This window comes from Prunus avium, chromosome 1, assembly GCF_965620075.1.
Source record: "Prunus avium chromosome 1, drPruAviu1.hap1.1, whole genome shotgun sequence".
Classification (NCBI taxonomy): domain Eukaryota; kingdom Viridiplantae; phylum Streptophyta; class Magnoliopsida; order Rosales; family Rosaceae; genus Prunus; species Prunus avium.
In genome coordinates, this window is record NC_142284.1 from 19489924 (window position 1) to 19507241 (window position 17318).

At 37.4% G+C, this 17318-nt stretch overlaps 3 protein-coding genes and 1 pseudogene across 3 annotated transcripts; all 4 read right to left on the reverse strand.

Annotated features, from left to right (window-relative positions):
- Positions 1-4970: 4970 nt before the first annotated feature.
- LOC110745942 (uncharacterized) lies at positions 4971-5743 on the reverse strand (annotated as a pseudogene).
- Positions 5730-7784, reverse strand: LOC110745944 (cell division cycle 20.2, cofactor of APC complex-like). The gene is made up of 4 exons (XM_021946106.2): positions 7765-7784; positions 7578-7600; positions 7488-7496; positions 5730-7019 (listed from the first exon to the last, which is right to left on the reverse strand). Exons 1-4 carry the CDS (start codon positions 7782-7784, stop codon positions 5845-5847), a joined length of 1227 nt encoding a protein of 408 aa, XP_021801798.2. The 3' UTR covers positions 5730-5844.
- LOC110745948 (Actin-like ATPase superfamily protein) lies at positions 7314-13264 on the reverse strand. The gene is made up of 5 exons (XM_088246811.1): positions 13049-13264; positions 10097-10676; positions 8882-9037; positions 8331-8699; positions 7314-7600 (listed from the first exon to the last, which is right to left on the reverse strand). The coding sequence occupies exons 2-4, from the start codon at positions 10649-10651 to the stop codon at positions 8358-8360; spliced, it is 1053 nt and encodes a 350-aa protein (XP_088102937.1). The 5' UTR covers positions 10652-10676; positions 13049-13264; the 3' UTR covers positions 7314-7600; positions 8331-8357.
- A 1201-nt stretch (positions 13265-14465) lies between these two features.
- LOC110745946 (Far-red impaired responsive (FAR1) family protein) lies at positions 14466-17299 on the reverse strand. Its single transcript, XM_021946108.2, has 3 exons — positions 17142-17299; positions 15800-16362; positions 14466-15101 (listed from the first exon to the last, which is right to left on the reverse strand). Coding segments are annotated over exons 1-3 (759 nt in total). The 5' UTR covers positions 17143-17299; the 3' UTR covers positions 14466-14906.
- Between the last annotated feature and the right edge of the window lie 19 nt (positions 17300-17318).

Consider the following 17318-nt stretch of genomic DNA (forward strand, 5'->3'; position numbering starts at 1 on the left):
ACGGCGCCAAAAACTTGTTGTGTAGATTCAGCTGCACCAAAATGGATTCAGTTGCATCCTCAACTTGTGATACTCGCAAGTGCACGAGCCGTTCGGTAGTATAGCGTATGTAAGTGCGAGGTCGATCCCACGAGGATTGGTGATTGAATGATCCAATTCAGTTTTCCTATACAAAACAAAAACAAAAACAAAGAACATGAAAGAAGGAAGAAAATAAGAAAGTAACTCAAGCAAATAAGTTCCCAAGTTCAATTTAGATTAATGGATTGATTCTAGCTAAAGTATGATTAAGCCATGGTGTGTGGTCATAACCTTGTGTTCCTAATTCCCTAATTTGATCATTTGTTGTCTAACCTAAAATTAAGCATTAGGAACCCATTAAGCATAGAAGAACAATTTAAACAACCAAGTATGTATCTAATCCCTGTTGTCGAATGTCCATACATACTCTTCCTATTCATAGTTCAATTCGAATTAAAGCATGGTGTATACTCTTAATTCAAACCAAGATAGCTAACATGCAAGCCTAAATGGTGATCAATCATTCAAACTAGCATATTAACTTATAAGCATAATGAATAAGAACAAAAACCATAATTGAAACTTGGAAACTAATTCAACTTGAAAACTTAAGAAAAGAATTTACATAACAAAGAAAAATAAATTACAACTAAGAAGCAAAAGGAAAGCTAGAATTGAGAACTAGAAAGCAAAATTAAGAGAATTTGAGGGAGAGAAGGGAAGGGAGCTCTAGAGAAGTGTTTGAGAGCTCCCCCCCTTGGGGTGTGTTTACAAGCTTGGGAAACCTCACTATATATAGGCCTAAGGAAGCTGAAAATCTGAATTAAGTATGGCTAATGCATACAACACTTTGTTTTATAAAATCTGAAATGGTTGATGCACTTCACTAATGCATACAACACTTCCATTATAAAATCTGAAATGGTTGATGCACTTCACTAATAAATCCCACCAGCAGCCCTAGCTCATCTTCATGTCACCATGACCAAGCTTCCAACCAGAAATAATAGCTCATCCTGAGGTCAGCATGACCAGCAACTTCAAGGGCTTACGAATTGGGCTTCCCTTAAGCAAATTAAGACTTTAAGCACTCAAACTTGAAGTTCAGAATGTCTTCTTTCCAGCCATATATCATTTGGGCCAATCCAAGGTCGGAGGAGGAAGTTAAGGCCAAAACAAATTGCTAACTCATTTTGCGCGCTGATAAAATCCATCCTGAGCATGGCTCTGTGTTTGCTAGGTAACAGACTCCATATTTATCCAATGGGGCTGCATTTTGGATATGTTATATTACACACCCATTGGAACAACTTTCATGAAGAATGTGGCCTCATCCGAGCTATGTAGGTTGCTGAAACAAAGCTTGCAATATGACCTACGAAACTGGGCTGGCAGGGGACTGTAGCCAAAATTGAGTTTGTCTTTAAGCTCTTCATCTATTCATCCAAATTAGGCCTTAACATGCTTGAATTGCATGAATTATGCTCTCTTGCTCTATTTGCCTACAAAACACACAAAGGGAGGCAAATAACTTAGAAATCTAAGAAACTAAGCAAAAGAAGTAAGTAAATAGGGCATGTATATGTATGAAATTATGAGCTTAACAGTCAACAAGTCAACTTTCTCTTGTGTGCGAGCGTGACACTGTTAACGATTAAAAAAAACCCTATCATACTATGAAATGTAATAACTTGCGCCCCAAGCTATTGACTTTGATCAAGTGATTGTGAATTTGGGTGAGGAATATCTCCCAAGAAAGTTCTTTTCTTGCCTCAAACTGGTGAGGACTTTATAATTTCCCACAGTAAAAACTAGCAAGTCTAGGCAAAATGAGTGTTTGAAAATAAAACAAACAAGTTCAAAGAGCAATGCTTATTATACAATTAAACGAAAGAGACTGCCAAGTCTGGAAGGACATCAAAACATTGGGCTTCAATTTCTGCTTAGATTGTTGTCTGTGGCTCAGGCTGGACTGGATGTGTCTGTATTGGAATTTGCACGTCAACACCTTCAACTAATAGAGATCAGTTGGAAAACGATACCAATGTTGAGATTGGCATAAGTATAATTAATTTGAGCCATTGAGAGGCCTGTAGAACAGGCATAACTAGGATTTCTCCGATCTGGATTGGATTGAAAGGGGCTGGATTGACAGTTGCTGGCCTGGAATTGCACTTCAGTATCTGTTCTGCTTGACTGAGGATCACCTGTGAGCTATTCTAGGGATCTTAAGGCCTCTGAAAATTTGTTGAGGTTTTCATATTATGAACAACATGGGTTCTGCTTGGATCACCTATTCTGAACCAAATTTGTAACGAGAGAAATCTTGTTTTCCTTGTGAATTACTTCTCCGAGCTGGGTTGAAGTCAGAGATTCGAGTTCTGCCTGTTTTGTTGAAAACTGGATGGCTTTTGCAAGCTAGATAGCCTGATTGCTTATGAGTTTGAAGACTTTTAAGATCATGTGATCTTGCTTGATTTTTGTCAGTATGACTAAGAGTTTTGTTCTGATTTGATTTTTTTGTTGTCCTTTCTCCAGTTCACATCCTCTTGTATTTATAGAAAATCTGCATGATGATGATTCTTAAATATCTGGAGGATATTTGCTGAAAAGTATTCGCTCCAATAAACAAGGGAGTAGTAGTTATTCTGACAAGAACAACCCATATCAAGAGTCAGTTATGGTTTATTTTTGCTCACGACTTTAACTCAAGGTGTACCCTCACCACCCATCTCAACACTTGACACGTGTCCCTTGGCATAACCATAGTTAACTCTTTACTTTGTATTTATGCAACCATGGTTATACTAAAGGACACGTGTCAAATGTTGAGATGGGTGGTGAGGGTACACATTGGGTTAAAGTGGTGAGCCAAAATGCTCCCGAGTCAGTTATGGTGATCTGTTTTAACTTTTGTCAATCAACTCCCTTGAATACCTCTTGTGAGTTTTTGTAAAATGGAATTAGATGTTTTTACTGACGAAATCTTCATGGGTATGGAGGGAAACCCAACCTGTTTTCCTGGAATTTAATGGCTATGGGGAGTGGTTTCTATTTTCACCTTTCCACCAACTCCCCTGAATGTCCTCTGTCTGTTTCCTGTTGACGTCTTGTCGTTGGAATCACGTAGGTATTGCGGAAAGAAACTCAACCCCTCTAGCTATAGAGCCGCTGATCTGGCTTTGAATCGGTAACCAACAGTGATGATCAAACCTCAAGCCTTTAAAAATTGTAATCTAGAAACTAGGTAAAAATTAAACCAATCAAATCCGGTCTTTTAGATTAAATCACCATTTGTGGTAATTAATCTCTATCCCGTGAAGATTAATTCAGGTAATTGGTTTCATTTTAACTTCCCCTTTTTGAAATGACCTGGACTGATCTCCAATTTTGGTAAATAGAGCCTAAGTCCATTTTGTCAAAATAGCCCAATAGCCAGATGGGCCGGCACACAGAAATTAGGCCCAAACATGATCATATAATTTTTTCTGCAAAATAAGATTCAATCAAAACTCCAAGTTCTCAATGACCAGGAGTTGCCAAATCAAATGAAAACAATTGAATTACAACCCAAAGTATAATACTCATGCTAGAATTAAACCTCAAAACTCAACTTAAACCATATGAAATTGTTTATCCAAAAATGGCATGGAAGCTTTTGAGGACAAAATCTTAGTCCTCCTTCTAAAACTCTTGGACCACGATCGCATAAGATCGAGTTCATCTTTTTCAATGAACAAACCTAGAATCACTCTATAACTTAATTTAAATAAATAGTTACTCCCACTTCAGATGGGAACTAATTACAAGTGATGCCTTTGTTTGCATACTTACTTTCCTCACTCATGTTTCAATTAGAGCCCCAGTAGAATAACTGGATAAATTTGTCCTTTGAAATATTTTCTTACAAATTGTTCATTTTAGTATGAAATTTCTGGAAATATTGAAAGAGCATATGGCTTTAAAATGCATTTCCTATGCAGGCAGTTTTTATTAACAATTATGGAAAGCATTGGGTCACAAATTCCCTCAGCTCCATTCAAAGAAATAAGAGCACATAATAATAGTTCATCATTTTGTTTTTTCTTTTTCCTCCATTGATCAAAGGCGAAATCTACAAAGAAAAGCTTGAAAATACAAATATTACAGACACCTGATACAATATGGGGGCAAGGCCCTCCACCATAACAGAAACCATTGTGATAAAACCAAATTAATATCAGGAAAAAAAAAACCAAAAAACAAGCAAACAAGCTCATGACAGATTCTAAGATAAGACAGAAACCTGAAACTTGAAAAAGGAAAAAGAACAAAGAACAAAGAAAAAAGGGCACCAAAATGATAAATTGATAGTCAATTACTTTTGCAATGAGTAAAAGACTAAACTACGTATAAAGTAACTTGTAATAATCAAACATTCAGTACTAAAATTAAAAAGGAAGAAGGTAGGAAATTGCACCTGATTAGTCATCAACTAAGCAACATTTAACTACCATCTTGGCTGAAATCAGTACTAAAATTAAAGCAATCAACGAACCCAAATTAGAGAAACTGTGATTATCACTTTATATCTTGTGTTGTGGAACTATATATGTATTAAAAAAATAATCAACTACCCGACCATCATGGATTCATACATTTCAAATTCACCATATACAGACCAAAACAGAATATATAGAAATCATATCGGCAGCATTTTAAATTTCAGAAAAGTTGAAAAAAAGTACCAGAAATTAACGATCAACAGTCTCACAATGCAAGCGGGAAGAAAACTCCAAATCAGATTTCTTCAATTTTAATACTATCTATGAACAGTTACCATGTGAAATATATGGCAACTCAATCCTTTTTCTAAAACTAGAGGCCACCTTAGGCAAAATGGAAGAGGACTATTTCACCTTCAATAAGATTTGACTGAACTACTCTAGTAGAAGAAAATGCCGAATCATATAAGTTCAGATATTAGAATTATCATTTTTCAGACCTTGCATGTTAAATCTCTCTTGTTGCTTAGATTGTTGCATCTTTATGATACCATCTTAAAAGGATTCCACAGAAAAAAAATACAAAATAAAAAATAAGAAAGAAAGAAAAGAAAGCATGAATGCCCAATTTCAACATGGAACAAAACATACCACATTCAAATACCTGCTCAATGTTATATCCAGGGCTTGGATCACTGGAGAGTGTTAATACCCTGGCGAATCCATCCAAGCAATTTCCAACGGCATGTCAATGGTCTCTCCAAAGATTCGATACCACCCTTCACCATATGCAATTACCTGTGTGTTCCCACACTGACATACAACATAACAGGATCATATGCACCTGTCACAATCCTTCCCATCTCAATACGTGCACTGCAATGATTAACTGCAACAATGGGCTTCTTCCATAGCTGTGAAAGAACCCTAACAACAATGGCAGCAACTTGTAATGGTGCTCCCATGCCAGGACCCTTGGTGTAACAAAGGCAATCAATTTCCTTGGCCGTTATTTGGGCAGTTTCCAAAGCAGATTTAATCAGTGGGAGAACGTGTTGGAGATGGTGCTGTGCAGTTTCGTGGGAAGGAACCCTTGGCCGTGAGGGGTAATGTATGTGTTGCACGAGTTTGACAAAATTGTTACCCCAACACCAATCTTGTTGGCTGAACCCTCAAACCCTAGAGCTATCATCTTCTTCATTCTTGTAGAAGGCACACTCTGTAAATCAAAAGGAAATTCAAACAAAGTCCAAAATGTTCGACTCACAAATACTTTTTATGCACCTTGTCTGCAATATATTCTGGGTGGCTTAATTTCCATGGAACTGGCAAAGTTTGATCAGCGGATACGATGGGCAAAAGGCTCAGGATCAGCTTTGGGAGCTGGTTTAACCTCCTTAGGGTCCCCAAAAACATTCCATAACTTCAGTGTTTCATGAGCTGCTGATGCTACTGTGCAACCATTTGGGCTCTGAGTCATATAAAGGACTGTAGAAGTATGACCAGTGAGTTCTGCAATTCTAAACATTGATGGGTATTTCCAAAGAGTAAGCTGATTCTGAGTAAACCCACGTGCGCTAAGCAGCTCTCGTTCATTCATATTCCACAGCAAAGCACAAACCTGAGAGCCAGTGTCAACAGAGTTTAGGCATGCACCTGTCTGAGTGTTCCAGAACTTTATGCACCGATCATCATTCCCGCCTCCACCAGAAGCTAGCAAATTTCTCTGGAAAGGACACCAAGCAAGGGCTTTTACAGCAGCTGTATGATCTTGGAGCCTGTGAAGCCACTGTGTTCGTGAATATGATCTGTTGTCCCATATATGGAGCAGGTTTTCATTTCCTCCACTTGCTAATTGCTGGCCTGAAGCTGACCATTTAAGCCCACAAACCTCTTGCTCATGTCCTCTGTATGTCTCAACAACAATGTGCGATCCAATTCTTACATCATTGTTAACGATGCGGCCATCCATTCCTCCAGTTGTAAGAATGTGATTGTTCCATGCCAGTGAGCCTACTCGCGATCGGTGGCAACCTCTCAAGGTTATCACATGAGAACTGGCCGTTGTATCCCATAGCTCTACTTCGGAATTGTTCAGTCCAATGGCAATCTGGCGTCCATCAATAGCCCAATTGACGCTGGTAACAGGTCCCCTTTCATCCTCAAATGTGGCCAGTTCCCAAGTAGAATCATCAGTAGCATCCCACAAATAAACTGTGTTTGCAAGAGCTATTGCAAGAACATTGGAGCTTCCCCAATCCAACAAATTAAGGTAGTAATCATCCATAAGGTAGGGAGCATCAAGTGTTCTGTCTGCACTTGGAGAAATATATCTTCTTCGTGCCTTAGGGGGGTTTGATTCTGTATGTTTATCCGAAGAGAAGTTGCTTGGGAGGAGCTCTACACGGGGAGGAGTCTTATTCTTGAAAGCAAGAATTCTACTGCGGTTCATGTTCATGGCCTCAGCCAACAGCTTCCGATAGCCTTCTCCATATCTAGGTGGATTTTCTATTACTTCAATCAAATCCAATTAATCTAGTTAGTTTCACATTTTTTTGACTCGTGGTGCTCGTACATAACGTAATGAGAAAAATGAAATTTTGAGATTAAAAAAAACAGGACTCGTTGCACAAGGTTTCTCGTATAGACCTAGAATCGATTAGGAGAAGACATTTAGAGCTCCATTTTGGAAGAGTTTACTGTTTACTGATCTAATTTTGGTGAATTTGATAATACGTCTGTCACTAGTTTTCACTTAAATTTGCAGAAAATAGAGGAAATTGTAGTAAGAATTCTTGCAAACTAAAATATTCAAAAGTATCTGTAATATATTCAAATTCAAAAGTACAACCGTAATAAGAGCTAAAGCCCAACAAAACAGTATCAATACACTGAATCTCAATGATTCAAAGTTAATGATATTATGTGCTTCTTGGACTTGGAAAATCATTCCAAATACGGCTTGAAAGGACTTAGCCTTACCTGATAAACCTAATAAAAAACAATACATTAATTTACAGAGCCGAATGGAGATCGAATTGAGGTTGATGCATACATAATTTTTTTCGATACCAAGGTACATGTGGGGCTTGAACCTGTCAATTGGAAAACATGAAAACATAGTAAGCAAAGCAAAGCAAAGAGGATTTAATTTCACATATATATATTTTTTTTAACATTCATTTAAGGAAAAGAAAGATCTCTTCAAACTATCCTTCAAGTGTAAGGGAGAAAAATAAATGTTGTCCTCTAATCTAACCATTTTTCTTCCTCAGTCATCAAACAATCCTCTATGAGGAAGTTATGTGAAGTAAACAACTTCACAACTCATGTGGAATGAAGAAATAGGCCTGTGTGACAGACTAATTTGAGTTCCTAATCCGGCTTTCCAGGTGTTTTCAATATGAAGTTTGATGCAGGAGCAGCAGGACAGAAGCATATATACATGCATACACATACGCAGAAAAACGCACACACAAGCATATACACACATAAACACGTGCTCACACATTGACATACTGTTATTTTGATTTGTGTCTTTTAGTGTTATTTAATTAGGATTTTCCTTTTGGGAAAAGAAACACAAAGACAAACTTTATTGATAAAAAGAAGAAAAATTACAGGCATGGGCAAGATAAGTACTCCTTAGGTGCTTAAAGCAGGAAAAGATATAAAAATGAATATAAACGATGTATTCCTTAGGCAAAGGCTTAGACAATCATACTAAACAGTCTTTACATAGTTCAATGGTAGGAAACTCAAAGCTAATTACTCATGCAAATATCTTCCCAAGTGTCAATTCTTTCTGTACAAGAAACACCATACCTCAAGAATTATAAGATTTAGGTAGTCTCATCCATGAACCCGTTTAAGTTTTTCTGACTCCTCTTTTAGTCTCCAGATTGCTTCCACTTCATCAGTTCGGAACCGTTGCGTAAAAGTCGATTCCTCAAACGGGGTTGATGAGCCATGAGCAAAAGCAAGAAGACCAGTATAAGCAATCATGGCACCGTTATCAACACAATACCTATCATCAGTTGCAAACAACCTTCCACCCCGTTCAGAGCACATAATTCTCATCATCTCTTGCAAGCGTTCGTTGCAACCTACACCGCCAACAATAAGGACATCTTTCTTGTCACAATGTGCCATTGCTCGCTCCGTTATCTCCACAAGCATTGCAAACACATTTTCCTGAACCAAATTAATAAAATTAAATAAATCATGTAAGTAGTCCATCATTACAGTCATCATTCTTCCTCTTTTGCTTGCAGAGAGTTATTAAATTGGAAATTATTTGTTGCTCTTTTTTCCTGATAAGTCCCATTTGCTAAATCCTATTTTCCCATCAAAATAGCTTTGATTCCAAAGTTAACCTGGAGTGAGTAGCATAGATCTGCAGGGGTGCACTCACTATTCTTGAGCTTCTCCACAGCAGTGGCTTCAATGTAGCTCAAAATTCCACTAAAAGACACATCCATCCCTTTCACAGCATAAGGAAGGTCTATAAACTGTTCTCCTTTCTTTGCAAGCTGGGAGGGGAAGGGATCACACAAGTCATGCTGGAAGCACTTCCACAAAATATTCAACTAAAGCATGGGATAGAAACGTAGCTCAAATCAAATAATAAGCATAATAGTGGTAATAATGATGACACTAACGATGATGATAATTCAACTTCAAGAGTTATTACATATGGATTTCTTATGCCCATTCAGTGCAATAAGCTTGACTGCATCACCTGATCATCCTAAAATTTGGCAAACTATATGACTCTAGTTTATAGAGATGACTATGAGTTTGAAACCATCTGTAAACATTAGGGAACTATACATGTATTAAAAAGATAATCAACTATCCGACCATGATGGGTTCGCACATTTCAAATTGATTCACCATATACAGGAATGCAATAGGCCACCCACAACAGAATATATAGAAATCATATCAGCAGCATTTTAAATTTAAAAATGTTTTTAAAAATAAGTACAGAAATTAACAACCAACATTCTCACAATGCAAGCGGGAAGAAAACTCCAAATCAGATTCCTTCAATTTTAATAAAACCTATGAACAGGTACCATGTGAAATAGATCATACAAAATATGGCAACTCAACCTCTTCGCTAAAACTAGAGGCCACTTACGCAAAAAGGAAGAGGGAAGCCATTTCACCTTCTGCCTAAATAAATGCCACTAGCTCCCATATTATACACTTTTCCAGTTTCGTTTTCTTTTTGGGGTCACAATAAGATTTAACTGAACTACTGTAGTAGAAGAAAATGATGAATCATATAAGGTCAAATATTAGAATTATCCTTTTTCAGACCTTGCATGTTAAATCTCTCTTGTTGCTAGATTGTTGCGTCTTTATGATTAAGAAATCAAATTAAGTCCAGCCCAAGTTAAACCCCAACATAGTAACAAGTAAGAACAGCTAGTTCTCAGATTTCTTGGAAAAAGAAAGGAGAAAAAGAAAGGAAATCTTGATAAGATAACTTAAAAGGATTCCATAGAAAAAGAAAAGAAAGCATGAATGCCAATTTCAACCTCTACTGATTCAATGGAACAAAACATACCACATTCAAATACCTGCTCAATGTTATATCCAGGGCTTGGATCATTGGAGAGTGTTAATACCCTGGCGAACCGATCCAAGCAATTTCCAACAGCGATATCAATGGTCTCCCCAAAGATTCGATACCTCCCTTCACTATATGCAATTACCTGTGTGTTCCCACCACTGACATACAACACAACAGGATCATCTGCACCTGTCACAATCCTTCCCATCTCAATATGTGCAACGCAATGATTAACTGCAACAATGGGCTTCTTCCAAAGCTGTGAAAGAACCCTAACAACAATGGCAGCAACTTGTAATGGTGCTCCCATGCCAGGCCCCTTGGTGTAACAAAGGCAATCAATTTCCTTGGGCGTTATTTGGGCAGTGTCCAGAGCAGATTTAATCAGCGGGAGAATGTGTTGGAGATGGTGTTGTGCAGTTTCGCGGGGAAGGAACCCTTGGCCGGGAGGGGTAATGTATGTGTGGCGTGGGTTTGACAAAATTGTGCCATCTAAGGTGACAACCCCAACACCAATCTTGTTGGCTGAACCCTCAAACCCTAGAGCTATCATCTTCTTCATTTTTGTAGAAGAACTCAGGCACACCCTGTCAATCAAAAGCAAATTCAAACAAAGTCCAACATATATATGCAATTTCAAGCCCAAATAGAGACACTAAAATGCCAAAATTATTTTCAAATACATTTGTATATGTAGATACACGAAATAGACCTTCACCTTTCAGAAATTAACAGGCACTGTTTTTCAGAAACACATACACTCCTTTGACTGAAACTGAACTGACGATACTAAGCAGAACTGAATTAAAACAGCAAGTCAATGTGAAAAAAGAACTTATCTTCCACAAAATATCCCAAAATTGTAAACAAACAAAAACAAAGAAACCTAATGACTGAGAAAGGGTGACGACAGACAGAAGAAATGCTAAAAAGAAGGGACATGGAAAGGGCCTAGGCAAATCGGTGTGGCCCAAAAAGGATATGGGGCGGTTCATAGAGACCCATAATGACAGTGGGCCGAAAGAGAAAAACGTTTTACTTGGGTCAAATGATGCACCCAAATGTTACAGTGACGGTGGACCTATTATGCGAACATTTTGGGCCTTCAATATCTGATTCCAAGTTTTACTCTTCTTTTTTTTTTTTTGGGTCAGAGTAGCAATTCATTGCAAACCAACAAAAGGGCAAAGAACACTACAAGCAAAGCCGGGCAAAAACACCCGCAAAGGAAAGCAACGAAAATTAAACCAGGTACCGATCTAACTAAAACCAAAGTGCGGCATAGCATGAAGATTGTAATCCCAAACGGAAAAGAAACTAAAGCGGCATAAAGCCAACAAAAACAAAAAAGAACACAAATGGGCGTAAAGCCCCCAAAAGGAAATAACCCCGCATAAGGCTAGAAGCCCGCATAAAACCTAAGACAAACAAGGAAATGATAGCTGTCACAAGCAAACCAAGCCAATGAAACCTTGAAACATACAACAACCGAGGTTCACCAACATTACTGGAATTGACCCCGTTCAAACATCCCGAAGAAAGCATCCAGCAAACAGAGAATGAGAAATCCCATCCCAAAGCAAACATGGTAACCAGAACCAACAGACAAGAAGGAGGTGGTGTAAGCACTCGAGCTATAGCTCTACACACCTTCCAATAGATACGCGTAAAAACGAGTTTAATTTTTGCAACTGCAAGTCGAGGATGAAGCCAAATCAAAAGGGATAAACCCTAAACGGGATATTTGGGAAAATGGGTGAGTAAGCGGAAAGGTCATGAGCAAAGTCGTCATGATAACCAAAATGGGATTTTTGAAACGGAAAAGTTCCTTCTAGTAAAGAACTGTCAAAGGAATCCCCAACCCTTGACAATTCCATGACAGTAGTATCATGACGCACATGTGGCTGTTGGCCAGCCACCACCGCCAGATATCTTCAATCTATGTTCCTCCGCTTTCATCAGTTCCAATGCCACAACGTCTATAGATTTGCACTAAAATGTCAAAATTATTTTCAAATACATTTGTATATGTAGATACACGAAATAGACCTTCACCTTTTAGAAATTAACAGGCAACTGTTTTCCAGTAACACATACACTCTTTTGACTGAAACTGAACAGACGATACAGTAACCCAACTAACAAACTAAGCAGAACTGAATTAAAAACAGCAACTCAATGTAAAAAAAAAAAGGATGTTAAACAACTGATCTTCCAAAAATATCCAAAAATTGTAAACAAACAAAAACAATGCAACCTAATGGGCCACCCCCCAACATTAATAGTGCGGAAAAATGCCAACTTATACAGCATGCTTTGAATGAAAAAAACATATATAAACATTTTGTAAAATTATAACATGAACGGTCTCATTTGCAGCTCCTTCTCTCATTTTTCTCTTCTTTTTTTTGGGGTTAAAGTCGTTCCTTGGGCCACACCACACCCTTAAATAGTAAGTCTGTAGCTTCATTTTTCCTTTTCTATGGATGGTTTTCGTTTGTTGGGTGCTTGCAGTGCGATTTACCTATTGCCTACTCGTCCGTTCCTTCTTACACTGGCGCATTCTTCCTTGAATTCAATAGTAAATTGCGAAATTGCAATTACCACCTGATAAGGTAATTAAGTTTTTCTATTTAAATCCAACGTTCATCTTAACCCACACTTAAAAATTTTGCTCTGTAGTTTTATCATAGCATATAAAGACAACAAAGGACACAAGTTCATCTATACACCCAGCTCAGTAACCTATCTATCCTTTTAAGCATACAACACACACAGCTCATATTGTTTTTGGATTTCTTATATTCACCCAATTCCTCTTGGAATTTCGAAAATTAAATATTATTTTTTTATTATAAAATTTTTACTATTAATCAATAAAATCTAGACATCATTTGAATTTGGTTATAATGAATGAACTAAGACCTCTAAAAAGTAATTGGAAGGAGTAACAAGTAACCTGGTGGAGCAGATGCAGCAGCAGCAGCTACTGCTTTCAGTGAAGAAGAAGAAGTCCTTTCGAACCTTATTTCTTCTTTCTTCTTCTTACTTCTTCTTCTTCGTTCTTCTTCTTCCTTCAGCAACTTTTCTGTGAGTTGGTTGGTGCCGCCGTCTGTTTTCAAAATGGAAAAACCTAGTCTTTCCCTCTTTCTGTCCCTCTTTCTGTCGAGAACACGAAGCCTTGAGTTATCTGGCCAAGTTTTACAAATTACATTTTGACTCCATATTTGTCATATTTTTCAAAAACACCACATTCTTTTTAATTAATTTCAAAATAGTTCTACCCCATAACCGCCAAGTATCGGGGTAACATAGAATAGAAGGCACAATTACAAGTTTATGTAATGTAAACCATTATTTGGGCTCAATAGCATAGGAGAAGAACACAGTTGCAGTATTTTTCATTTTCGCAGCCATTGTTTTTCTGGCCTAAAAGAGATTTTCATTTTCACTGACAATGTTGTTGCTGGGTTGGAAGCTTGTGCACAATTTCTGCAAATTTTGTGAAAGCAAAAGTATGCTTTTGGTCCCCTTAGTTGCTGGTTTTATTATTTTGGTTCCTGTAGTTTTCATTCTGTCAAATTTATCCTTGTAGTTTCAATTTGGCATAATTCAAGGACACGTTTCAATTTCTGTTGAATTCATCCAACTTCCGTTAAATTTTGACCACATGCCTCTCACGTGGTTCTCAAGCCATCTAACGTAAAATCCAACCTGGAGCTTTTTCCATTCACTTTAGGCGCGATTATGGGGCTTAGGGTTTCAATAAAACACAACCCGAACCATAATGGTTTGGTTCAATTGTGGTTGTAAGTTTTAAGAAACCGACCTAAATTAAACAAGATAAGCCAGTTATATAATCACATATATATATATATATATATATATATATATATATATATATATATACATAAATTCTCCTATGATGACATCCGGACGTTATTATCGTGTAGACGCTATGTATTTTCTACTATCCTTCTCTGCTTTACTCCATGTTTACAATGGCATCTACATGATAATAACACGCGGACATCTGGATGTTCAAATGTGAGTTGTAACTGATAAATAGATATGAATGTTGAATTTGAAGTTTGATGAAATATTGAAGTTATTTATCTTTGAGAATGAATGGCTACAACTACTTCTTAAACCTAGCAAGACATGGGCAACGGGTCTAACCCAGTGGAATAGAGTCTTGACTTGCAGACCAGTGGTCTCAGGTTCAAACCCTCATAAAATATAAAATAAAATAAACCTAACAAGGCATGATCATTCCAAGCCAAAATTAAAAATAAAAACAAGGCATGAGTAATGCATTAGAATACTCAAAGCAATTGGACGGATTCAGCTTTCAGAAAATCATCGACAGACCAATGTCAAAATGCAAAAGTTCTATTTAGAAGGGCGAGTACAATATTTTTGATGCTATACAAAACAAACCTCATATCAAATTTCACGTGTCATGCGCATGGCTCGATTCAACTTTCCTTGGGACATTCTAACACTGCTCTACGTTATTGCATTGTTAAGCACGATTCATATGGAATGGATGGCTTAAATAAACTGTACATGGACTCAACAACTTTCCTACTGACCATTTGCTGCAGACAACAACTTATGCCAAGCAGTCCAATGAATGCCATTGACAAAAACATCCCAAGCTATATAAACTAACTAGACACCTAAAACTCCGGCAAACGACAATGTATATCGTAAGCCAACACTGAAATCAAAGCAATGTCTGCAGCATTCTCCACTGCATTGCTTTGATTCTGTGTTTCACCAAAACAAAAAGTGCTTTGATCGCCATAGAAAAACTATCTGTGTTGTTGCTGTTCTTTGCCCTCGATCTCCTTCACACTCTCTACTATGTGTTGGATCTTCTTTGATAGACTCTCATTGTGCTCTTCAATGTGCTCAAATATTAGGTCGAGATGTCTTTTATAGGTCGCAGCACGCTTTTTCTCTATGGCCAACTGCTGAGATAGTTCCCGAATCTTGTCATGTTCATTCTGAATAAGAAGGCAAAAGGCAAATTAAAATACATAACAAGCTATTATTTGAAAAAATATATAATATTTTCATACTTAAAACTTCAAATCGATGGCTGTTTTGAGCACAAATCACAAGGTCTTTGTATATTACCGTTGTTTACAACTTTCAAACAGAATATCTAGCATTCAAGAATTCAAACCCGTTTCAGAATTTTCACAAAAATAACACCCACAGTTTCTGACCATGATTTTGAGCATGAATCCATAAAAAATTCTCTGTGCAGGACGTCCATTTTTGTTAAAGTGGGCGCACAACAATATTGTTAAAATGTATCGATAACATGTCGGTATGTTTTGTTGGTAACAATGATATGGGCACAATAAAGAACTGGACGTCCATTCCATAGGTGGACTAATCAATCCATTTAATGTATGGATTAGTGACTATGAAGTATGGTGGAAAAAGAACATAACTCTTACATGTAATGTATTGGTTTGTAAACTCAACTTACTGCATAAACATATAAATACTACTCAGAATTAATTAAATCATTCACAAACCAAGACCGTCCATACGAAGACATGCAGAAGTACATTCAACCAGGAAAAGCTCAAATGTAAGGAACAGATTGTCATATGCTACCAACAATTTGTAACAGTCATATATGCAATTTTGCCTAGCATTAATGCCCAAAAAGAGAAGAACAATAACTAACCGGATATTGATCATAAATGCAATCCCTTCGACCTTTCCCAGGTGTCAAAGGATGAGTGTGCTCCTTTACAAATTTTGTAACGACCCATTTACCAGAACTAACTTTCCTCACCAAAATCATTGCCCTGCAACCGACCCTGGTCTCTGCTCTCTGCCTTACAATTTTTTCGCGCTTGTCAGGCATTCTATAACCCTCTTTGTTACATACAAGTGCACGACCAATGGCAGTTCCATCACGCCTTGATCGAGAGAGTTTGCTTACACGAATTATGAATCCCACACGAGTGGCATATGCATTATAAAATGCATGCGCAGCTGCTTCAGTTTCGAACTCTTGACCCACATATGGCTCATCTGCTGGAACCACCGATACAACAGGAACTGCTTGTGGAATTATATCCTTTCCAGGAGAATCTTGATTCATTTTATCATCCTGACCCAGTTGGAATGCTCCTTCAATAGAACTTCCACCCGTTTCATTTTCATCACCTGCTCTACTAATTTCTACCTCAGCAGAACTTCCTACCACCTCGCCACTAACATCACCATCAACCGAAAATTCCACTGCAGTAACAAGAAAATTTTCAATAATTTACCCCACAAACAAGTGATGTTCAGCAGACGCAGATTTGCAAAAGTCTTATTATTTGCCAGATATAATGAGGAAAGAAAATCTACACACATATCAGAATGTGCTGTTTAGATAACAACAAAAACTTCAGCGAAGGACACAATAATTGTATAAGACTTGGGTTAGACCCAAATTCTTTGGTTCATAGCCAAAGAACCAAAAAGAGAAAAATTCCCAGTCTTGTTTTCTATGTCAATTAGGCTACCTAAAATAAAATAATCAAAAAACCAACCTAACTAATTAACAACTGAATAAGCTTTGTTTAAATGGAAAGAAGTTAAGATAAAGGGTCAAAGAGATTGATAAATGATATTTGACGATTCAATTTCTTCTTCTCTCTTCCCACATTCCCTCAGCAATCAAACAGCGCCCGAGTTCTAATTTTCCTTAATAACCATATCCAATTTCATAAAGAAAAAGACAATTGCTAATTAAATTCTAGAGCTGTGCCTTCCTTTGGTAAGAGAGTAAAAAGGCAAAACAATCCAAAGTCAAAAGCTTTTTTCACCACCATTCATATTCCCACATTTCTCAGCAACCAAACGGAAAACTAATCAAGAAAAACAATCAGAGATATATGAATCCATGCAAGTTATCACATAAAACGCAAGAATTGACCCAAAAAAAACCCTAAAATAATCACATAAGAAAAAGAAAAGAAAAATTCCCCAAATTTTAAAATCAAACTAATTTCCAACGATAAGAGACTTACTGAAAATTCGTGACGACCCTTTTGTTAGATGATCATGGAGGACATGGAAACGCTTTGTTTTTGGGTCTCGACGCCACAGAGACACAGAGAGAGAGAGAGAGAGAGAGAGAGAGGCAAGGGTTCAGGTTGTAAATATGAGGACTCAAGTTCGTTTGACGTGTCAAAAGCACATTGGAT